General features: G+C 48.3%; 1 protein-coding gene across 3 annotated transcripts in view; it reads left to right on the plus strand.

The window, feature by feature from the left end:
• Positions 1-21089, plus strand: part of LOC135054712 (aquaporin-7-like) — a 63596-nt gene extending 42507 nt beyond the window's left edge. For 2 of the 3 annotated variants that reach the window (XM_063957999.1, XM_063958008.1), the window contains exons 3-6: positions 5713-5850; positions 7868-7986; positions 12214-12431; positions 16884-21089. In XM_063957999.1, the coding sequence (XP_063814069.1) occupies positions 5713-5850; positions 7868-7986; positions 12214-12431; positions 16884-17049 (641 nt within the window). In that variant the 3' untranslated portion in view covers positions 17050-21089. Of the gene's footprint in view, positions 1-5712; positions 5851-7867; positions 7987-12213; positions 12436-16883 lie in introns of those variants that run through there. The other variant, XM_063958015.1, reaches the window with a different exon arrangement.
• The last annotated feature ends 1409 nt before the right edge of the window (positions 21090-22498 follow it).

The raw sequence follows: 22498 nt of genomic DNA on the forward strand, positions 1-22498 counted from the left end.
AGAATCCGTTGAAGAGCGGGAGACGAGCCCGCCGAAAAAGGGGCGGGGCCTATCTCCTCAGCACACAGCGCCATTTTCCCTCACAGAAAGGCTGGAGGGAAGGCTCCCAGGCTCTCCCCTGCACTGCACTACAGAAACAGGGTTAAAACAGAGAGGGGGGGCACTAATTTGGCGTTAGAAATATATAAAAAGATGCTATAAGGGAAAACACTTATATAAGGTTGTCCCTATATAATTATAGCGTTTTTTGGTGTGTGCTGGCAAACTCTCCCTCTGTCTCTCCAAAGGGCTAGTGGGTCCTGTCCTCTATCAGAGCATTCCCTGTGTGTGTGCTGTGTGTCGGTACGTGTGTGTCGACATGTATGAGGACGATGTTGGTGAGGAGGCGGAGCAATTGCCTGTAATGGTGATGTCACTCTCTAGGGAGTCGACACCGGAATGGATGGCTTATTTAGGGAATTACGTGATAATGTCAACACGCTGCAAGGTCGGTTGACGACATGAGACGGCCGACAAACAATTAGTACCGGTCCAGACGTCTCAAAAACACCGTCAGGGGTTTTAAAACGCCCGTTTACCTTAGTCGGTCGACACAGACACAGACACGGACACTGAATCCAGTGTCGACGGTGAATAAACAAACGTATTCCTTATTAGGGCCACACGTTAAGGGCAATGAAGGAGGTGTTACATATTTCTGATACTACAAGTACCGCAAAAGAGGGTATTATGTGGGATGTGAAAAAACTACCTGTAGTTTTTCCTGAATCAGATAAATTAAATGAAGTGTGTGATGATGCGTGGGTTCCCCCCGATAGAAAATTATTGGCGGTATACCCTTTCCCGCCAGAAGTTAGGGCGCGTTGGGAAACACCCCTTAGGGTGGATAAGGCGCTCACACGCTTATCAAAACAAGTGGCGGTACCGTCTATAGATAGGGCCGTCCTCAAGGAGCCAGCTGACAGGAGGCTGGAAAATATCATATAAAAGTATATACACACATACTGGTGTTATACTGCGACCAGCGATCGCCTCAGCCTGGATGTGCAGAGCTGGGGTGGCTTGGTCGGATTCCCTGACTAAAAATATTGATACCCTTGACAGGGACAGTATTTTATTGACTATAGAGCATTTAAAGGATGCATTTCTATATATGCGAGATGCACAGAGGGATATTTGCACTCTGGCATCAAGAGTAAGTGCGATGTCCATATCTGCCAGAAGATGTTTATGGACACGACAGTGGTCAGGTGATGCAGATTCCAAACGGCACAAAGGTGTATTGCCGTATAAAGGAAGAGGAGTTATTTGGGGTCGGTCCATCGGACCTGGTGGCCACGGCAACTGCTGGAAAATCCACCGTTTTTACCCTAAGTCACATCTCTGCAGAAAAAGACACCGTCTTTTCAGCTTCAGTCCTTTCGTCCCTATAAGAGTCATATTTGCCCAGGGATAGAGGAAAGGGAAGAAGACTGCAGCAGGCAGCCCATTCCCAGGAACAGAAGCCTTCCACCGCTTCTGCCAAGCTCTCAGCATGACGCTGGGACCGTACAGGACCCCTGGATCCTACAAGTAGTATCCCAGGGGTACAGATTGGAATGTCGAAACGTTTCCCCCTCGCAGGCTCCTGAAGTCTGCTTTACCAAGGTATCCCTCCGACAAGGAGGCAGTATGGGAAAAAATTCACAAGCTGTATTCCCAGCAGGTGATAATCAAATTACCCCTCCTACAACAAGGAAAGGGGTATTATTCCACACTATATTGTGGTACTGAAGCCAGAAGGCTAGGTGAGACCTATTCTAAATCTAAAAAAATTTGAACACTTACAAAGGTTCAAATCAAGATGGAGTCACTCAGAGCAGTGATAACGAACCAGGAAGAAGGGGACTATATAGTGTCCCGGGACATCAGGGATGCTTACCTCCATGTCCCAAATTTGCCCTTCTCACTAAGGGTACCTCAGGTTCGTGGTATAGAACTGTCACTGTCAGTTTCAGACGCTGCCGTTTGGATTGTCCACGGCACCCCGGGTCTTTACCAAGGTAATGGCCGAAATGATGATTCTTCTTCGAAGAAAAGGCGTCTTAATTACCCCTTACTTGGACGATCTCCTGATAAGGGCAAAGTCCAGGGAACAGTTGGAGGTCGGAGTAGCACTATCTCGGATACTGCTACAACAGCACGGATGGATTCTAAATATTCCAAAATCGCAGCTGATCCTGACGACACGTCTGCTGTGCCTAGGGATGATTCTGGACACAGTCCAGAAAAAGGTGTTTCTCCCGGAAGAGAAAGCCAGGGAGTTATCCGAGCTAGTCAATAACCTCCTAAAACCAGGAAAAGTGTCAGTGCATCATTGCACAAGGGTCCTGGTAAAAATGGTGGCTTCCTACGAAGCAATTCCATTCGGCAGATTTCACGCAAGAACTTTTCAGTGGGATCTGCTGGACAAATGGTCCGGATCGCATCTTCAGATGCATCAGCGGATAACCCTATATCCAAGGACAAGGGTGTCTCTCCTGTGGTGGTTACAGAGTGCTCATCTTCTAGAGGGCCGCAGATTCGGCATTCAGGATTGGATGCTGGTGACCACGGAGGCCAGCCCGAGAGGCTGGGGAGCAGTCACACAAGGAAAAAATTTCCAGGGAGTGTGATCAAGTCTGGAGACTTTTCTCCACATAAATATACTGGAGCTAAGGGTAAATTTATAATGCTCTAAGCTTAGCAAGACCTCTGCTTCAAGGTCAGCCGGTATTGATCCAGTGGGAAAAACATCACGGCAGTCGCCCACGTAAACAGACAGGGCGGCACAAGAAGCAGGAGGGCAATGGCAAAAACTGCAAGGACTTTTCGCTGGGCGGAAAATCATGTGATAGCACTGTCAGCAGTGTTTCATTCCGGGAGTGGAAACTGGGAAGCAGACTTCCTCAGCAGGCACGACCTCCACCCGGGAGAGTGGAAACTTCATCGGGAAGTTTTTCCACATGATTGTGAACCGTTGGGAAATACCAAAGGTGGACATGATGGCGTCCCGTCTGAACAAAAAACGGGACAGGTATTGCGCCAGGTCAAGAGACCCTCAGGCAATAGCTGTGGACGTTCTGGTAACACCGTGGGTGTACCAGTCGGTGTATGTGTTCCCTCCTCTGCTTCTCATACCTAAGGTACTGAGAATTATAAGACGTAGAGGAGTAAGAACTATACTCATGGCTCCGGATTGGCCAAGAAGGACTTGGTACCCGGAACTTCAAGAGATGCTCACAGAGGACTTATGGCCTCTGCCGCTAAGAAGGGACTTGCTTCAGCAAGTACCATGTCTGTTCCAAGACTTACCGCAGCTGCGTTTGACGGCATGGCGGTGGAACGCCGGATCCTAAGGGAAAAAGGCATTCCGGAAGAGGTCATTCCTACCCTGGTCAAAGCCAGGAAGGAGGTGACCGCACAACATTATCACCACATGTGGCGAAAATATGTTGCGTGGTGTGAGGCCAGGAAGGCCCCACGAAGAAATTTCAACTCGGTCGATTCCTGCATTTCCTGCAAACAGGAGTGTCTATGGGCCTCAAATTGGGGCCCATTAAGGTTCAAATTTCGGCCCTGTCGATTTTCTTCCAGAAAGAATTGGCTTCAGTTCCTGAAGTCCAGAAGTTTGTCAAGGGAGTATTGCATATACAACCCCCTTTTGTGCCTCCAGTGGCACTGTGGGATCTCAACGTAGTTCTGGGATTCCTCAAATCACATTGGTTTAAAACCAGTCAAATCTGTGGATTTGAAGCATCTCACATGAAAAGTGACCATGCTCTTGGCCCTGGCCTGGGCCAGGCGAGTGTCAAATTGGTGGGTTTTTTCTCAAAAAAGCCCATATCTGTTTGTCCATTCGGACAGGGCAGAGCTGCGGACTCGTCCCCAGTTCTCTCCCTAAGGTGGTGTCAGTGTTTCACCTGAACCAGCTTATTGTGGTGCCTTGCGCCTACTAGGGACTTGGAGGACTCCAAGTTGCTGGATGTTGTCAGGGCCCTGAAAGTATAGGTTCCAGGACGGCTGGAGTCAGGAAAACTGACTTGCTGTTATCCTGTATGCACCCAACAAACTGGGTGCTCTTGCTTCTAAGCAGACTATTGCTAGTTGGATGTGTAATACAATTCAGCTTGCACATTCTGTGGCAGGCCTGCCACAGCCAAAATATGTAAATGCCCATTCCACAAGGAAGGTGGGCTCATCTTGGGCGGCTGCCCGAGGGGTCTCGGCTTTACAACTTTGCCGAGCGGCTATTTAGTCAGGGGCAAACACGTTTGTAAAATCCTACAAATTTGATACCCTGGCTAAGGAGGACCTGGAGTTCTCTCATTCGGTGCTGCAGAGTCATCCGCACTCTCCCGCCCGTTTGGGAGCTTTGGTATAATCCCCATGGTCCTTTCAGGAACCCCAGCATCCACTAGGACGATAGAGAAAATAAGAATTTACTTACCGATAATTCTATTTCTCGGAGTCCGTAGTGGATGCTGGGCGCCCATCCCAAGTGCGGATTATCTGCATTACTTGTACATAGTTACAAAAATCGGGTTATTATTGTTGTGAGCCATCTTTTCAGAGGCTCCGCTGTTATCATACTGTTAACTGGGTTCAGATCACAGGTTGTACAGTGTGATTGGTGTGGCTGGTATGAGTCTTACCCGGGATTCAAAATCCTTCCTTATTGTGTACGCTCGTCCGGGCACAGTATCCTAACTGAGGCTTGGAGGAGGGTCATAGGGGGAGGAGCCAGTGCACACCACCTGATCCTAAAGCTTTACTTTTTGTGCCCTGTCTCCTGCGGAGCCGCTATTCCCCATGGTCCTTTCAGGAACCCCAGCATCCACTACGGACTCCGAGAAATAGAATTATCGGTAAGTAAATTCTTATTTTATATGGCGCCACAAGGGTACCGCAGCGCCCAATTACAGAGTACATAAACAAATAATCAAACAGGAAAACAGCAACTTACAGTTGATGACAGTATAGGACAAGTACAGGGTAAATAAACATAGTTACATCAGCAGATGACACTGGAATAAGTATCAGGTGGCAGAAGACTGATGGAATTGGTGCAGTTGAAGATTATTAAAGTAATAAAGGATAAGCACATGAGGGAAGAGGGCCCTGCTCGTGAGAGCTTACATTCTAAAGGGGTGGGGTAGACAGACAGGGGTGACACAGATGGGGTACATAGAGAGCGTAGAACAGAGGGTTAGGTTGAGATTTGGCTGGGTTTGGTGAAGAAGTGGGTCTTGAGAGCCCGTTTGAAGTTTTGTAGAGAGGTGGAAAGTCTGAGGTGGAGAGGTAGGGAATTCCAAAGAAGTGGTGCAGCACGTGAAAAATCTTGGAGGTAGGAGTGGGAGGAAGTAATCCGTAGGCAGGAGAGTCAGCGTGCATTAGCAGAGCGAAGAGGACGAGTGGGAGTGTAAAGGGAGATAAGGTCAGAGATGTAGATGGGAGAGGAGTGGGTGAGTGCTTTGTAAGCGAGTGTGAGAAGCTTGAAATGGATTCTGAAAGGGAAGGGGAGCCAGTGAAGGTCTAGTAAGAGAGGAGAGGTGGACGAAGTGCGTTTGGTGAGGAAGATGAGCCGGGCAGCAGCATTGAGGATAGATTGGAGTGGAGAGAGGTATTTGTCAGGAATGCCAGTCAGGAGGAGATTAATGGTCTATGTCACTGGTAACGTATGGTCTCTTGCAGGTGCCCACATGAATTGCGCTGTGTCGCTAACAAACTGCATCTTGGGAAAGCTTCCGTGGAGAAAACTTCCTGTTTACATGTTGTCCCAAATCGTCGGCGCCTTTCTGGCAGCGATGGTGGTCTACTTTCTATACTACGGTACTGAACCCACTTTACGGTATCTGCAATACTTATAGCGTACCCGCCACCTGCACACAGCGGGGACCGCCATATTGGTGGCTGAGACAATTTTAAAAGGAAAGCGGACAAAGGTCTTACGGGTGTGTACACACGGTGAGATCCCTGCTATGTTCGATTTTTACTATGCGATTTCCCTTGAACTCCCCCAGAGGCCAGATAGCACAGATTGTACAGATTGTACAGATTTTGACTATCTGTGCTTGAGATTTTGTCTATGTACGATTTTGACTAAGTGCCAATTTTGACTATACTTTGTACTAGATTGTACACTAGATAGTCAAGATTGACTTGCCTGCACAGTCTATCTAGCCTTACGATACCGACCCCACGGGAGCGCGCATCGGGATGGAATCTGTATCGCAAGCTGCCTAGCACCATGAGATATGCACTAACTTTTCATAAGATTTTGACTATATAGTCAAAATCTCACAGATTTATCTCACCGTGTGTACACACCACTCGGGGCTAGTCAAATCACTGAGGAATGGTTCACTTCCCAGTAATATCATTAGTCCCGACTCCCTACTGACCAGTGAAATGATCCCTACTCACCCTCAAAATGGCCATCTCCACTGTAGGCAGGCATTTCAGGAACTTGGCAGAATTAAAGGCATTTGCAGTGCTTCTTAGCAATGTTTCTTCATTATCTCTGCTCTTGCTATTCAGTCATTATTTGCTGAAAGAGATATCGTTGCTCCAGGAAATGTCCTGATTCTTACATTACAATAAATGACCTCACTCCCTCCTTTCTTATTCTCTGGGCGTTTAGAATTTACCAGTTACAGAAATTAGTATTTTTAACTAGAATAATATGCACATTCAGAAAACATGGCATGCTGGCATTACAATCCTCTGAGGACTGGCTGTGTCCCTGGAGAATGCGTTCAAAAATTGGCAAACACAAAGTAAATTCATTATACAAAATATAAAAATGAACGTTTTCATTATTGTCTTTTATGCCCCTTTGGACAAGAAGAATTCCAGGGGATAAATAAGAAAGCACGTTACATACTTTAATAACACTTCTATGTACATGACACAGAGAGGACGCTGTGATTTGACCAATATATGTTCTAGATCAGTGGTTCTCAAACTCGGCCCTCAGGACCCCACACACGGTTCACGTTTTCCAGGTTACCCGGCAGCTGCACTGTGTATCACCAACTGCCACATTTTAAAAACCTACAGATGACCTGCAAAACATGGACCGTGTGGGGTCCTGAGGACCGAGTTTGAGAACCTATGCTCTAGAATCTAGAGCATAGGTTCTCAAACTCGGTCCTCAGGTCCTCACACGGTGCATGTTTTGCAGGTCTCCTCACAGAATCGCAAGTGAAATAATTAATTAGCTCCATCTGTGGATCTTTTAAAATGTGTCAGTGAGTAATTAATACACCTGTGCACCTGCTGGGTTACCTGGAAAACATGCACTGTGTGGGGTCCTGAGGACCGAGTTTGAGAACTTGTGTTCTAGAGAGAATGTATCTGGCATTTGGAGCTAGTACACCACTGGATCTATATTATATATAACTAAAAACAAGTCCTCTGTAGTATTATATAATGAATCGTGTGAATGTGTCAGTAAATAGGAACAGATATTTATATAGCGCACACATGTTTTGCAGCGCTGTACACAGAATATTTGGTCATTCACATAAATCACTTACAAGCTTACCACGTGTACACTGTTGCCAGGAGCCAATTAACCCACCAGTTTATTTTTGGAGTGTGGGAGGAAACTGGAAAACCCGGAGGAAACCCACACAAGTACGGGGAGAATATACAAACTCCACACAGTTAGGGCCACGGTGGGATTGAACCCATGACCTCAGTGCTGTGAGGCAGTAATGCTAACCACTACTCCATCCGTGCTGCCCAACGTGACTTTCAGCTGCTTTAATTTTACAATATTACAAATCTCGAAACAAAAACTTGTCACCGGTAAATGAGTGAAATGTGACGTCTTGTCTGACAGAGGCGCTATACAAATACTGCGGAGGAAACCTTGTAGTGACCGGTCCTAATGAGACAGCCAGTATATTTGCCACGTACCCCCAGCCGTACCTGTCCATCGGGGGTGGATTTCTGGACCAGGTGAGTGGAGAACTCTCATGTTATTACATCACGTAATATGCCAGTTTTCTCATACCCAGGTAGATAAGAAAAAAACACACCTGAAACGTGAGGTGAGACTGTGTACATCTCGGGGTGTGAGACCGGGTCAGGAATGGGCGTAGAGTCGTGAGACGTGGGCGTACGATTGCAGTGGGCATGCAGTCACAGCGAAAGTACACTAATTGTGGGTACACACTGGTAGATATATCTGCAGATCAATGGATCTGCAGATAAATCTATAGCCGGATCGGTCAGTGTGTTGTGCATACACACTGCCAGATCCGTCGTTACTGATGTCACAAACTGGGCGGGCAATTACACGCGCCGGCCCAGTTCAGCCGTCAATCGGGCTGCCCGCCCGTACACACACAGACAACGATGCACCAACATAGCTGTAGATATATTGGTCATTGTGTGTGCTGCAGGCAGGGCCGGATCTAGGGGGGGGGGGGGCGAAGGGGGCGACCGCCCCCCCTAACACAGTCATAGCCACGCCCACTTTTGAGCAGAAGAGAGCTCTCCGGGGAGAGCCTGAGGAAGAACGATGTGCTGCAGCTTATACCACAGCAGCACAGAGGAGCCAGGAGAGCAAGGGTTACAGAGCATTTGCCCCTCACTTGCTGGTGTGTGGGTACTAGGGCTAATAAATACAATTACCCCATAGCACAGTCACATGTACATAGAACAATCACAAAGCTCTATCTCAGTCTCACTCAAAAAGTTCAGTCAGAATTGAGAGAGGAGGAGTTAGGATTGCAGATGGGAGGAGTTGGGACTGTAGAGGGAGGAGTCAAGATTAAACAGTAAACCGCCCCCCCTAAAGAAAAGTCTAGATCCGTCCCTGGCTGCAGGGCCGACGTGATATGTCTGTGAACGACGGCGTGTACCCAGCATAAGGGCGTGATGTGGGTGTGTATTTGCAATTTGAAACTAACATGGCCGCCCAAAAGTCTCAGACAAAACCTCCTGGTGTAAGTGTAACGATGATGATGATGATGATGACTGCAATTGATTACAAATGGTGAAAATACGCCTATTTGTGCAAAACATCTGAAACTGCTGTGACCGTGCTTTAGAAGTGACTTTACACTGGAGTGCACACTCGTTTTACACCAATAAACAGGCTTTAATCCACCTGAGTACTTACTGCCATCTCTATCCAGGCATTACTGTACTGTGTTTCCACTATGCACTGGGATTTGTAGCATTAGCAAACGCATAGTGCGAATCCGGATGTAAGACCCTAAACGCACACACTTTACATGCACAGAATTAGGTGTTAACTTAGGGGGTCATTCTGACCCGTTCACTTGCTGCTTTTTGTCACAGCCAAGCGAACGGGTCCCTACTGCACATGTGCCGGTGCCATAGTGCGCCGGCACGTGCCTGATGGCCGTAGCAGGGCTGCGATCGCCAGGCAGAGGCGGTCACTGGGTGGGAGGGGGCAGAACGGCGGCGTTTGGCCGCCGTTTCGTGGGAGCGGTCCGGCCAACGCAGGCGTGGCCGGACCGAACAGGGGAAGTCCGCAGCGGCTGCGTGACGTCACACGCAGCCACTGCGGCCCGGGGAGCAATGAGTAGCTCCTGGCCAGCACGCTAAAGCTACTCTTGAAGTGCAAAGGCCGCTGTGCGATGCCTTTGCACTTCTGCGGTGGGGGGGGGGGGGGGCGGCACTGACATGCGGGGCGGGCTAGACCTGTGCTGGGCGTCCCCCTGCACGTCAGTGTGAATGATCGTAGCTGTGCTAAATTTAGCACATCTACTATCAACTCGGAATGACCACCATAGTTAGTAGAGTTAAAAAGTAAGTAAGGTGACCCCCCCCTATATGACAGTGCAATACCTATAGGGCTGAGTGTGGATCATTGGACCTACATGGTAATTGTCTAAAGTCAATACGTCAACCCAAATTAGTGTCGCGTGCCCCCTCATTTGGCTTTGGTCAAGGTTACTATTCCCAGTTGAAGTCCATGTGGCTAATAATGGATGAAAAAGTTGAAAATAATTAAAAAAGCGGCGTCGAACACGTCGATCTTTTCTACCTATCGACCTAATACAAATCGACCATTTGCGGTTGAAATTTTTAATGTAGATCTATCAACCGGATACCATGGGGCCATGTTTGCATTTTTAAATCTGTTTTAATGTACATATTGGGGGCATTCCGTGTTGATCGCTCGCTAGCTACTTTTTGCAGCCATGCAAACTCATAGTCGCCACCTATAGAGGAGTGTATTTTCGCTTTGCAAGTGTGCGATCGCATGTGCAGCCGAGCGGGACGAAAAAGTTTTTTGCAGTTTCTGAGTAGGTCTGAACTTACTCAGCCGCTGCGATCACTTCAGCCTGTCCGGTCCCGGAAGTGACGTCAGACACCCGCCCTGCAAATGCCTGGCCATGCCTGCGTTTTTTCCAACCACTCCCAGAAAACGGTCAGTTGACACCCATAAACGCCCTCTTTCTGTCAATCTCCTTGTGAACGTCTGTGCGAATGGAATCATCGCTAGAAGCATTGCACAGCAACATTGCTGTTTGTACCCGTATGACGCGCGTAGTAACCTGAACGCTGCGCTGCGAAAATCGGCAGCGTACGATCAACTTGGAATGAGGGCCTTTGAGCGAGCTTGTGAGTTGGACTGTGCAGTGCCCGTGTGTGTGTGCGTCTTTTGCTGGTATAGCTTCTGGAACTTTATGCCAATACCACTATAAATCCTCCCCTGGTGTACAAGCGTGCGTCAGACGCTTCAGACACTCAGGTACCGCTGGGTATGTCTTCAGTGGCACTAACCATTATCCGCGTCTGAGACCCATTGAGTGCTGTACTAAACAGCGAAGATGATTAGATGAATTTGCAGCACCACGCGATCAAGGGGAACTCCGCAGAGTGCATGCTACAAGAACAGTCCATAATACACTGTATATGGTCTCACTAGGAGATAACAGTATATGGTCTCACTAGGAGATAACAGCAATCCATAATAACATGGTGTGCTGCCATAAATACACAACTACGCGCGCGCACGCACGCACGCACGCACGCACGCACACACACACACACACACACTCTGTAGGAAGTTCTGGCACAGACGGAATAAAATACAGTTCTGTACAGTGGTAACAGGTCTGCAAAAATATCCTAGAATAGAAAAATAAATTAAATGGAATTTTAAATGTCCTTTTCATCCCTTAAATTAACTACTATATACGTGCTAAAAATGAAACACTATTATGCTAAGTACTATTATATCTAACACCTGTATACACTTCATGCACAAGAAAATGTTCCCCTCATTTTGCTGCCCCCTAATGCTCATTCCCGGAGGTAACTCACAAGAGGCGCAGTCTCGTCTCCTATTGGCGCTAACCTCAGCCATAGGCCAGTGCTAGATAAATAAATAGTAACAGGAACATATAATTAGCATGACTAATTGAGGAAAACAATGGTATAAGGTTTTTATATTGTGACATCGTCTAAGTACCATTAACTGTTTCCAAGCCGTATGTAATGTCTCCTATTGCTTGTGTATGAGTGAATGTGTGCATTTGCATATTTCAGCATTTCTACCTAATAATGATGATTTGAGAACTGTGACCATAGCAACTAAATCACTTGATGTTCTTACTCTGGTGTTTGATAAACAGATTTATGCGGATACAAATCCACGCATCAGCCAACAAAATGCTGATATTACCACTCTCATTAATAACTTATGAATTCTGCCTGAAATTGTCTGCTGTAATCTCAGAAAAACACTATTGCTGCCATTTGACAGCTATGCTGTGAAGAAGTGAGTTTTACAATATTTGTAACTATGGAAACACCTGTGGTTACAAATGTAGCAAAGCACTAGAACTGTTCACTCAATAAGACTCAAAGTTGCAGTTTAAAATACAAAATAAAGGTATCAAGTATTCTCATATCAAATGGCAGCAACAGTGCATTTGTGAGTTTTCAAGAGGGAATATCAGACAGAAGTTCTATTTCAAGTATGGAGAGAGGTTCCAGTAAATTACATAATGACTTTAATTACATGCCAGTATTTATTGGTGTTCCCCATCTAACTATTGCAGCAGCAAAGTGTCGCTGGAAGTAGTGTGACTCCCAACATTATAATTATTATTATATAGCATCAGCAGATTCAATATTACAATACAATTTGTTTTTAAATGCCCCTGACAAGTGAATGTTGTGTTCCTGTTGTTGCTGTAGGTGATTGGTACAGCCGCCCTGTTATTATGTATCCTGGCTATCAATGATAGGAGGAATAACGCAGCCTTGGATGGGACACAAGCCGTTGTGGTTGGGCTCCTTGTGACGGTCATTGGAATGTCAATGGGAATGAATTCTGGATACGCCATCAACCCAGCCCGTGACCTGGGGCCGCGGCTCTTCACAGCGGCTGCTGGATGGGGCGTGGAGGTCTTTAGGTAAAAGAAGCTATATCCTTCTAGATATGGGTGTCCCTGTAAATGACACCTACAATATACTATACACAGTATATCTATGGGATCCAAACAGGATCCTGGCTGTCGGGATTTCGGCTTGGGAATCCCCATACTATTGGGAATGCCGACACCGGTACCCAAAATAGGTTCACTATCCCGGTGCTGGAATCAGCAGAGATGCCAAACAAGCACACACCGGCCCACAGGAGAGGTAAGTCATGGGGGTAAGGGGGTTGGTGTTAGGGATTAGGCTGCGCCCCAGTGGGGTTAGGTTTAGGCAGAGAGGGGGGTCAGGAGGCCAAGGGGGGAAGGTAAGTATACTTACCTTCCCCTGTTAGGATGCCATAGTTGGTATTCTGAATGCCGGCATACCGCATATCTATTTCTCTCTCTCTATATATATATATATATATATATATATATATATATATATATATATATACTGTATATGATGTTCATTTCTTCAGTTTCTAGAATTTTGGATGATTTTTATAGAATTATGTAAAAAGAAATGTAAACATTTTTCTACAAACAACGAAACACAGATAAAGAACCATAAAATTTTCCAAATAATTTTGCTCATCACGGCTGAATATCCCCTAAAGTTGTCAGAAAGTCTCCGGGAGCGTAACATTCCGGCTGCAGTATCAGCAGTCACCGGGAAGAGCCGTACTCCCAGATCTCGTCAGGATTTGCACTTAGTAAATCATGACTTTGCATTCTGTTTATTGGGTAGTTAATAACAATTATCTGAGTACACAGGATGACAGATGTCATACACCCGACACACGGTGACCAGATAACCAGACTCCATGCCTGCTCTCTGCGTGTTCCGTGAATTTGCGGTCACGCCTGTGTTATCAGACATGTGTGATTAGACACTGCCAGCGAGATATTGTGCCCAATTACAGCAGAAAGTTTGACAAAGATTTACTTTAAGGAGGCAGGTTCCCACATCACATGGAACGCGTTCCTTCACGGATTCAGCCAATGGTACGGCTTTCTGATAATAGAGGTGTATGCAGAAGTTTAGATATCAGGGCTGGCGGCACTGTGTGACCCAAAGCAAGGCTGCATAAGGTCATCAGTGTAATGTCTGCAATAAGTAATTCATGGTCCAGTGTTCTACCACAATTGCTGTATGACTGCACAATTAGTATGACCCCATAACGTTAGCTCAGAGTTGTCTGTATATGATCACATAGAATTGTTATATAGTATTATACATGGATTTACAGTATAGTCCTGTATGAGACTCGTGCCTTGTACAGGGCATTTGGTGGTGACTACAGGATTGGAGCCTAGGACTTTCACTCTCATTGTTTAGGAACTCACAGACTGAGTGTTATATAGTGGGAGGAGCAGGGTCACCAGCAGCACAGAGTATATCAGGAGATGAGTGATGTGTCAGTGAGGACAGGGCTGCATGTGACAGGGGCAGTGACATGATGTGAGGAGGGGAATGGAGGCAGCAGGAAGCCACAGACTGAGAGTTATATAGTGGGAGGAGCAGGGTCCCCAGCAGCACAGAGTATATCAGGAGATGAGTGATGTGTCAGTGAGGACAGGGCTGCATGTGACAGGGGCAGTGACATGATGTGAGGAGCGGAATGGAGGCAGCAGGAAGCCACAGACTGAGAGTTATATAGTGGGAGGAGCAGGGTCACCAGCAGCACAGAGTATATCAGGAGATGAGTGATGTGTCAGTGAGGACAGGGCTGCATGTGACAGGGGCAGTGACATGATGTGAGGAGAGGAATGGAGGCAGCAGGAGGCCACAGACTGAGAGTTATTTAGTGGGAGGAGTAGGGTCCCCAGCAGCACAGAGTATATCAGGAGATGAGTGATGTGTCAGTGAGGACAGGGCTGCATGTGATAGGGGCAGTGACATGATGTGAGGAGGGGAATGGAGGCAGCAGGAAGCCACAGACTGAGAGTTATATAGTGGGTGGAGCAGGATCCCCAGCAGCACAGAGTATATCAGGAGAGGAGTGATGTGTCAGTGAGGACAGGGCTGCGTGTGACAGGGGCAGTGACATGATGTGAGGAGGGGAATGGAGGCAGCAGGAAGCCACAGACTGAGAGTTATATAGTGGGAGGAGTAGGGTCCCCAGCAGCACAGAGTATATCAGGAGATGAGTGATGTGTCAGTGAGGACAGGGCTGTATGTGACAGGGGCAGTGACATGATGTGAGGAGGGGAATGGAGGCAGCAGGAAGCCACAGACTGAGCGTTATATAGTGGGAGGAGCAGTGTCCCCAGCAGCACAGAGTATATCAGGAGATGAGTGATGTGTCAGTGAGGACAGGGCTGCATGTGACAGGGGCAGTGACATGATGTGAGGAGGGGAATGGAGGCAGCAGGAAGCCACAGACTGAGAGTTATATAGTGGGAGGAGCAGGGTCCCCAGCAGCACAGAGTATATCAGGAGATGAGTGATGTGTCAGTGAGGACAGGGCTGCATGTGATAGGGGCAGTGACATGATGTGAGGAGGGGAATGGAGGCAGCAGGAAGCCACAGACAGAGTTATATAGTGGGTGGAGCAGGATCCCCAGCAGCACAGAGTATATCAGGAGAGGAGTGATGTGTCAGTGAGGACAGGGCTGCGTGTGACAGGGGCAGTGACATGATGTGAGGAGGGGAATGGAGGCAGCAGGAAGCCACAGACTGAGAGTTATATAGTGGGAGGAGTAGGGTCCCCAGCAGCACAGAGTATATCAGGAGATGAGTGATGTGTCAGTGAGGACAGGGCTGTATGTGACAGGGGCAGTGACATGATGTGAGGAGGGGAATGGAGGCAGCAGGAAGCCACAGACTGAGCGTTATATAGTGGGAGGAGCAGTGTCCCCAGCAGCACAGAGTATATCAGGAGATGAGTGATGTGTCAGTGAGGACAGGGCTGCATGTGACAGGGGCAGTGACATGATGTGAGGAGGGGAATGGAGGCAGCAGGAAGCCACAGACTGAGAGTTATATAGTGGGAGGAGCAGGGTCCCCAGCAGCACAGAGTATATCAGGAGATGAGGGATGTGTCAGTGAGGACAGGGCTGCATGTGACAGGGGCAGTGAGATGATGTGAGGAGAGGAATGGAGGCAGCAGGAAGCCACAGACTGAGAGTTATATAGTGGGAGGAGCAGGGTCCCCAGCAGCACAGAGTGTATCAGGAGATGAGGGATGTGTCAGTGAGGACAGGGCAGCATGTGACAGGGGCAGTGACATGAAGTGAGGGGGGGAATGGAGGCAGCAGGAAGCCACAGACTGAGAGTTATATAGTGGGAGGAGTAGGGTCCCCAGCAGCACAGAGTATATCAGGAGATGAGTGATGTGTCAGTGAGGACAGGGCTGCATGTCACAGGAGCAATGATGTGATGTGAGGAGGGGAATGGAGGCAGCACTAAGACACAGACTGAGAGTTATATAGTGGGAGGAGCAGGGTCCCCAGCAGCACAGAGTATATCAGGAGATGAGTGATGTGTCAGTGAGGACAGGGCTGCATGTCACAGGAGCAATGATGTGATGTGAGGAGGGGAATGGAGGCAGCAGGAAGACACAGACTGATAGTTATATAGTGGGAGGAGTAGGGGCCCCAGCAGCACAGAGTATATCAGGAGATGAGTGATGTGTCAGTGAGGACAGGGCTGCATGTGACAGGGGCAGTGACATGATGTGAGGAGGGGAATGGAGGCAGCAGGAAGACACAGACTGAGAGTTATATAGTGGGAGGAGCAGGGTCCCCAGCAGCACAGAGTATATCAGGAGATGAGTGATGTGACACTGAGGACAGGGCTGCATGTGACAGGGGCAGTGACATGATGTGAGGAGGGGAATGGAGGCAGCAGGAAGACACAGACTGAGAGTTATATAGTGGGAGGAGTAGGGGCCCCAGCAGCACAGAGTATATCAGGAGATGAGTGATGTGTCAGTGAGGACAGGGCTGCATGTGACAGGGGCAGCGACATGATGTGAGGAGGGGAATGGAGGCAGCAGGAAGCCACAGACTGACAGTTATATAGTGGGAGGAGCAGGGTCCCCAGCAGCACAGAGTATATCAGGAGATGAGTGATGTGTCAGTGAGGACAGGGCTGCATGTGACAGGGGCAGTGACATGATGATAGGAGGGGAATGGAGGCAGCAGGAAGCCACAGACTGAGAGTTATATAGTGGGAGGAGCAGGGTCCCCAGCAGTACAGAGTATATCAGGATATGGCTGACGTGCCAGGGGCGGTGACATCATGCAAGGAGGGGAATGGAGGCAACAGGAGGTCATAGTGGTAAATGGTGGAAGGAGCAGAGTGCCATGTTTCTGTCACACTGATGCTTGAGAACTGTGGTGGCAAATGTCTATAAACTAAACATACAACACTGAGAAAAGTACTTCTGTGTATTAATCAGTAAACAGCACGTAATTTCCACTTCTTGTCATCCATTCCAGGGCTGGGAATTACTGGTGTTGGGTGCCGATTGTGGCCCCCATGGTGGGCAGTGTGACCGGCGCCTTCCTGTACCAGCTGCTAGTGGGACTACACCATCAGCCCACGGAGGAGAAGATGCTAGATGAGATGGAGAAAGGGAACCCAGACATGGAAACAAATATGTGAATACATGTGATAGCTGGGGACGGCACAGCCCTGCAGCCAGGGACTATGAAACGCAGAGAGACGTGTAACAATGTACAATGCTCACATACTGGGCTGCTCACCAGAGACATATAACTACATTGATATGTACAAACGTCTGGGAGAAAATGACGGCCATTGTCTGGACATTACTTTTATTATTTGTTTACCTGTCATTAATTTATCATTTCTCTCTGTATACTGTCAGTCATCTCCTCTCCCGTGAGAACAGCACAGAATGTAAACGCCAGCGCCCCTAGTGGTGCAGAACAGGTAGTGCTGCGCTGTGCATGGCGTACTGCATAGGTTCTCAAGCTCGGTCCTCAGGACCCCACACAGTGCATGTTTTGCAGGTAACCCAGCAGGTGCACAGGTGAATTAATTACTCACTGACACATTTTTAAAGGCCCACAGGTGGAACTAATTATTTCACTTGTAATTCTGTGAGGAGACCTACAAAACATGCACCGTGTGGGGTCCTGAGGACCGAGTTTGAGAACCTTTGGCGTACTGGATTCTGGAAAGTCTGTGCGTTACTGTATTTATAATGGAGTGTGCTTTTATTGTATTTAAAAATTAATGTCATTTGCTTTCAGTTTATTTTAATATGTTTGCACAATACATTACACAAAGTATTCAATCCTATAAACCGAAAAGCACAATCTGCATCGCATAAGGACTCAGCAGGAATGAGGTCACGTGCGATGTGAGCTGTAATATACTGTAATTGCCTCTTATCATTTTTACTTTTTTCATTATGATGTCATTATTTTACTTCCAGCCAATCAGGCTGCAGCCAGTATGTGAGCGAAACCAATATTCAGAGAATGGAAAGCACAGGTACCAAATGGATTTATCCCTTGTAGATTTGCAAAACACACACTGGGCCCTGAGTCAGAGATTTACGCACATCCGATATTTCTGTAAATCTTCAACGTTCAATGGCGCTCATTCCGAGTTGTTCGCTCGTTGCCGATTTTCGCTATGTTGTGATTAGTTACTAAATGCGCATGCGCATGGTACGCAGAGCGCATGCGCTTAGTTATTTTACTAAAAACTTAGCAGTTTTGCTGTTGTTCGTGTGGCGCTTTTCAGTCGCACTGGTGTTCGGTAAATGAATGACAGGAAGTGGGTGTTTCTGGGTGGCAACTCAGCGTTTTCCCGGCGTTTGCTAAAAAACGCAGGCGTGTCAGGGAAAAACGTGGGAGTGGCTGGAGAAACGGGGGAGTGGCTGGGCGAACGCAGGGCGTGTTTGTGACGTCAAACCAGGAACTAAACGGACTGAGGTGATCGCAGTCTAGGAGTAGGTCCGGAGCTACTCAGAAACTGCAGGGAATTATTTAGTAGCAGTTCTGCTAATCTTTCTTTCGCTATTCTGCTAAGCTAAGATACACTCGCAGAGGGCGGCGGCCTAGCGTGTGCGATGCTGCTAAAAGCGGCCAGCGAGCGAACAACTCGGAATGAGGGCCAATGATCACTGAGATCTGGTCTTGCGACGTTGCTTGCAGGGCCCCAAAAGTAGCAGCATCATCCACACGCTGCTGGTAGCGACGGGGAGAGTTTCTCTAAGCGCGCCAAAACCAATGGCTGCATCCTCGTATGCAGCTTCGCTGGTCTCGGCGGCGTAACTTTGCAGATGGCCGATGTTCACGAAATTGATCCAATGCTGCCTCTTCGTACGCAGCAGTGGATCGGAAAGGCCGGCGTTGGGTGTCTCTTTAGTTAAGACAGTTTCTGCGGCTTCTGCAGAATTTTGCTGTGTCATGGCTGCGCCATCACGCTTTAAATCAGGAGCACAATATGCATACTACTCAGCTGGGCACAAGATCAAGGCAGACGAGACAGAACAAGTAGTCCTTGTATACTGTCAAATTCAATGGTTTTATAGTGGTCGGGTACAGGATCTGACAGGATGCCAGCGGAATCACAACACATGTAGGTAAGTGGGCAAAACCTCACCCTTACCCTCCTTACCCGCAGCCTAACCCTAACCCTAGTGCCTAATCCTAACCTTCCCCTCCGCAGCCTAACCCTCACTGGCATACTTAATTCTGACTGTTGGGATTCTGCGCGGTGTTGAGGTTCCAGCACCAGTCTTCTGACCGCCGACATCTCAAGAGTCGGGATGCCAACTACATCCCTATTATAGTTATTTTCTTTTTAATAGTGATATGTTTATGGAGAGCACATATTAACATCTTCCTTGTTCCTTGTGTCTGGGGCACTTAAAGGGGCTCATTTATAAGAAAAATATTTACAGCTAGAGCCCCGAAAACACCAGTTTTTGGGATATAGCCGCAAATATTACGTATCCCCTGAATGCATGCAGGAGGGGCTGCAGCAGGTATCGGAGATCCATCCATTCCCACCCGCAGCAGCACCCCCCATAGGTTTCTATGGGGATCCAGTCTGAAGATCGACACTGTCTAGGTCGACAATGTTTAGGTCGACCACTATAGGTCGACAGTCACTAGGTCGACAGGGTTTCTAGGTCGACATGTGCTAGGTTGACAGGTCAAAAGGTCGACATGAGGTGTTTTATTTGAACTTTTTCATACTTTACCGTTCCAATCGTAGTCCACGTGGATCGTTAAGTATGAAAAAGTGAAGAAACCCCCCCAAAAAACGAATGTCGACCTTTTGACCTGTCGACCTAGCACGTCAACCTAGAAACCCTGTCGATCTATAGCGGTCGACCTAGACACTGTCGATCTAATGATCCACACCCGTTTCTATGGCGGATGCTGCCCGACTTATCAATATCCGGAACGCGAAGCATTCCCAAAATTGGCCCCTGTAGCTAACACCATCTTCAGATGGCGATAGCCGGTTGTAGCCCATGGGGTACGTTTCCCAGAAGTATTTCAGGAAGGTTCCCCTGGGACCCTCTGCTGAAAGTGGCGCTGTACATGGCAGTCGGCCTGGCCACGCATGCGCAGCACTTGGAGCACGTGGCAGGGACAGGCTTCCCCTGCGGGAGCTCCATCCCGCATCCTGGCGATGTAACACATTTTGCAATGCAATGTTGGGCGTTAATATGGCCCCCAGATCGCACCGTAAATGTGATTAATTATAAATGGACCCCATAATCATTGTTTAGGAATTAGTTACGGCAGCCTATTACCATATTACCATCTACCTGGGGCATTTACAGGTTGACTATTAGAGAAACAAGCATAGGTGGTCATTCCGAGTTGATCGCAGCCAGTAACTTTTTGCTGCTGGTGCGATCAACTAATCCCGGCCTATGGGGGAGTGTATTTTAGCATAGCAGGGCTGCGATCACTTGTGCAGCTCTGCTAAGCTAAAAAAGTTTTGTGCTGTGGAAGAGTAAGGCTGGATCTACTTACCCTGTGCGATGGATCCAGCGACGTTCCTCCCGGCTTTGACATCAGACATCCGCCTGTGTTCGGACGACCACTCCTCGAAAACGGCATTCAACGATGAGTATCCGCCCCGGAACGCCTCTCCGCTGTCAATCTTCTTGCGGTCGGCGATGCGTCTTCTTTTTTTCGCTGTGCGCGCCGTTGCCCAGCGACGGCAACAGCGCGCACGCCGTGCATGCACAGTTCCGACCCGTTCACACCGCAGCGAAGAACCACTGTGTGCGAACAGGATGGGATGACCCCCATTGTGAGTAACTTTGCCCTTTCCTAGGAAAACTGGGACACGTGACCTTTACTTTTTGCCTCCCTGTTGTCTGTAGTTCCTGAATATTGGTGCAGTCTATAAAATAGCTGATAGAACAAGGCTAGGCAACATGCGTACTCCAGCTGCTGAGGGAATACACATCCCAGCATGCCCTCCCACAGTTATAGCACAGCCTAACAGCAGACCTGTCTCAGTGCATGCTGGGCTGTGTAGTTCCACAGCAGCTGCAGTGCCGTTGTAATAGAAGGCCTCTAAGATCTCTGTTTGAGTCTTTTACTCTTTGCGGCAAAGAAAATACATTCTGTAGGTGTCATTTTCCTTTATGTGTTTGTTCATGCATTTTATAAAATAAAACAGAATATTACACACTACAGACTCAGGACAAGTATTCCTGCGCACATGCCAGTCACCATCGCGGCCCCTAATCTACCCGTGCCGCATGCAGAACAAACCAAACCACTGGACAAGAGCACACTTATGTGGCTGTTGCAGTAACTAATCAGTGTAGTTTTGCAGGCTGGCGAATATGCTGGACGGAAACACTCTGATCACAGCCCTAACCACTGATAGTTTGGAGAAAGACACCGGGACCATCCGTATTACATGTGTCCTGAGAGTGAGGGGACACCGGGACTGTCTGTATTACACGTGTCCTGAGTGTGAGGGGACACTGGGACTGTCTGTATTACATGTGTCCTGAGAGTGAGGGGACACCGGGACTGTCTGTATTACACGTGTCCTGAGTGTGAGGGGACACTGGGACTGTCTGTATTACACGTGTCCTGAGAGTGAGGGGACACCAAGACTGTCTGTATTACATGTGTCCTGAGTGTGAGGGGACACCGGGACTGTCTGTATAACACGTGTCCTGAGAGTGAGGGGACACCGGGACTGTCTGTATAACACGTGTCCTGAGAGTGAGGGGACACCAAGACTGTCTGTATTACATGTGTCCTGAGTGTGAGGGGACACTGGGACTGTCTGTATTACATGTGTCCTGAGAGTGAGGGGACACCGGGACTGTCTGTATTACACGTGTCCTGAGAGTGAGGGGACACCGGGACTGTCTGTATTACACGTGTCCTGAGAGTGAGGGGACACCGGGACTGTCTGTATAACACGTGTCCTGAGAGTGAGGGGACACCGGGACTGTCTGTATAACACGTGTCCTGAGAGTGAGGGGACACCGGGACTGTCTGTATAACACGTGTCCTGAGAGTGAGGGGACACCGGGACTGTCTGTATTACATGTGTCCTGAGAGTGAGGGGACACCGGGACTGTCTGTATTACATGTGTCCTGAGAGTGAGGGGACACCGGGACTGTCTGTATTACACATGTCCTGAGAGTGAGGGGACACTGGGACTGTCTGTATTACATGTGTCCTGAGAGTGAGGGGACACCGGGACTGTCTGTATTACACATGTCCTGAGAATGAGGAGACACCGGGACTGTCTGTATTACACGTGTCCTGAGAGTGAGGGGACACCGGGACTGTCTGTATTACATGTGTCCTGAGTGTGAGGGGACACCGGGACTGTCTGTATAACACGTGTCCTGAGAGTGAGGGGACACCGGGACTGTCTGTATAACACGTGTCCTGAGAGTGAGGGGACACCGGGACTGTCTGTATTACATGTGTCCTGAGAGTGAGGGGACACCGGGACTGTCTGTATTACACATGTCCTGAGAATGAGGAGACACCGGGACTGTCTGTATTACACGTGTCCTGAGAGTGAGGGGACACCGGGACTGTCTGTATTACACGTGTCCTGAGTGTG

Source organism: Pseudophryne corroboree, chromosome 1 (genome assembly GCF_028390025.1).
Source record: "Pseudophryne corroboree isolate aPseCor3 chromosome 1, aPseCor3.hap2, whole genome shotgun sequence".
Classification (NCBI taxonomy): domain Eukaryota; kingdom Metazoa; phylum Chordata; class Amphibia; order Anura; family Myobatrachidae; genus Pseudophryne; species Pseudophryne corroboree.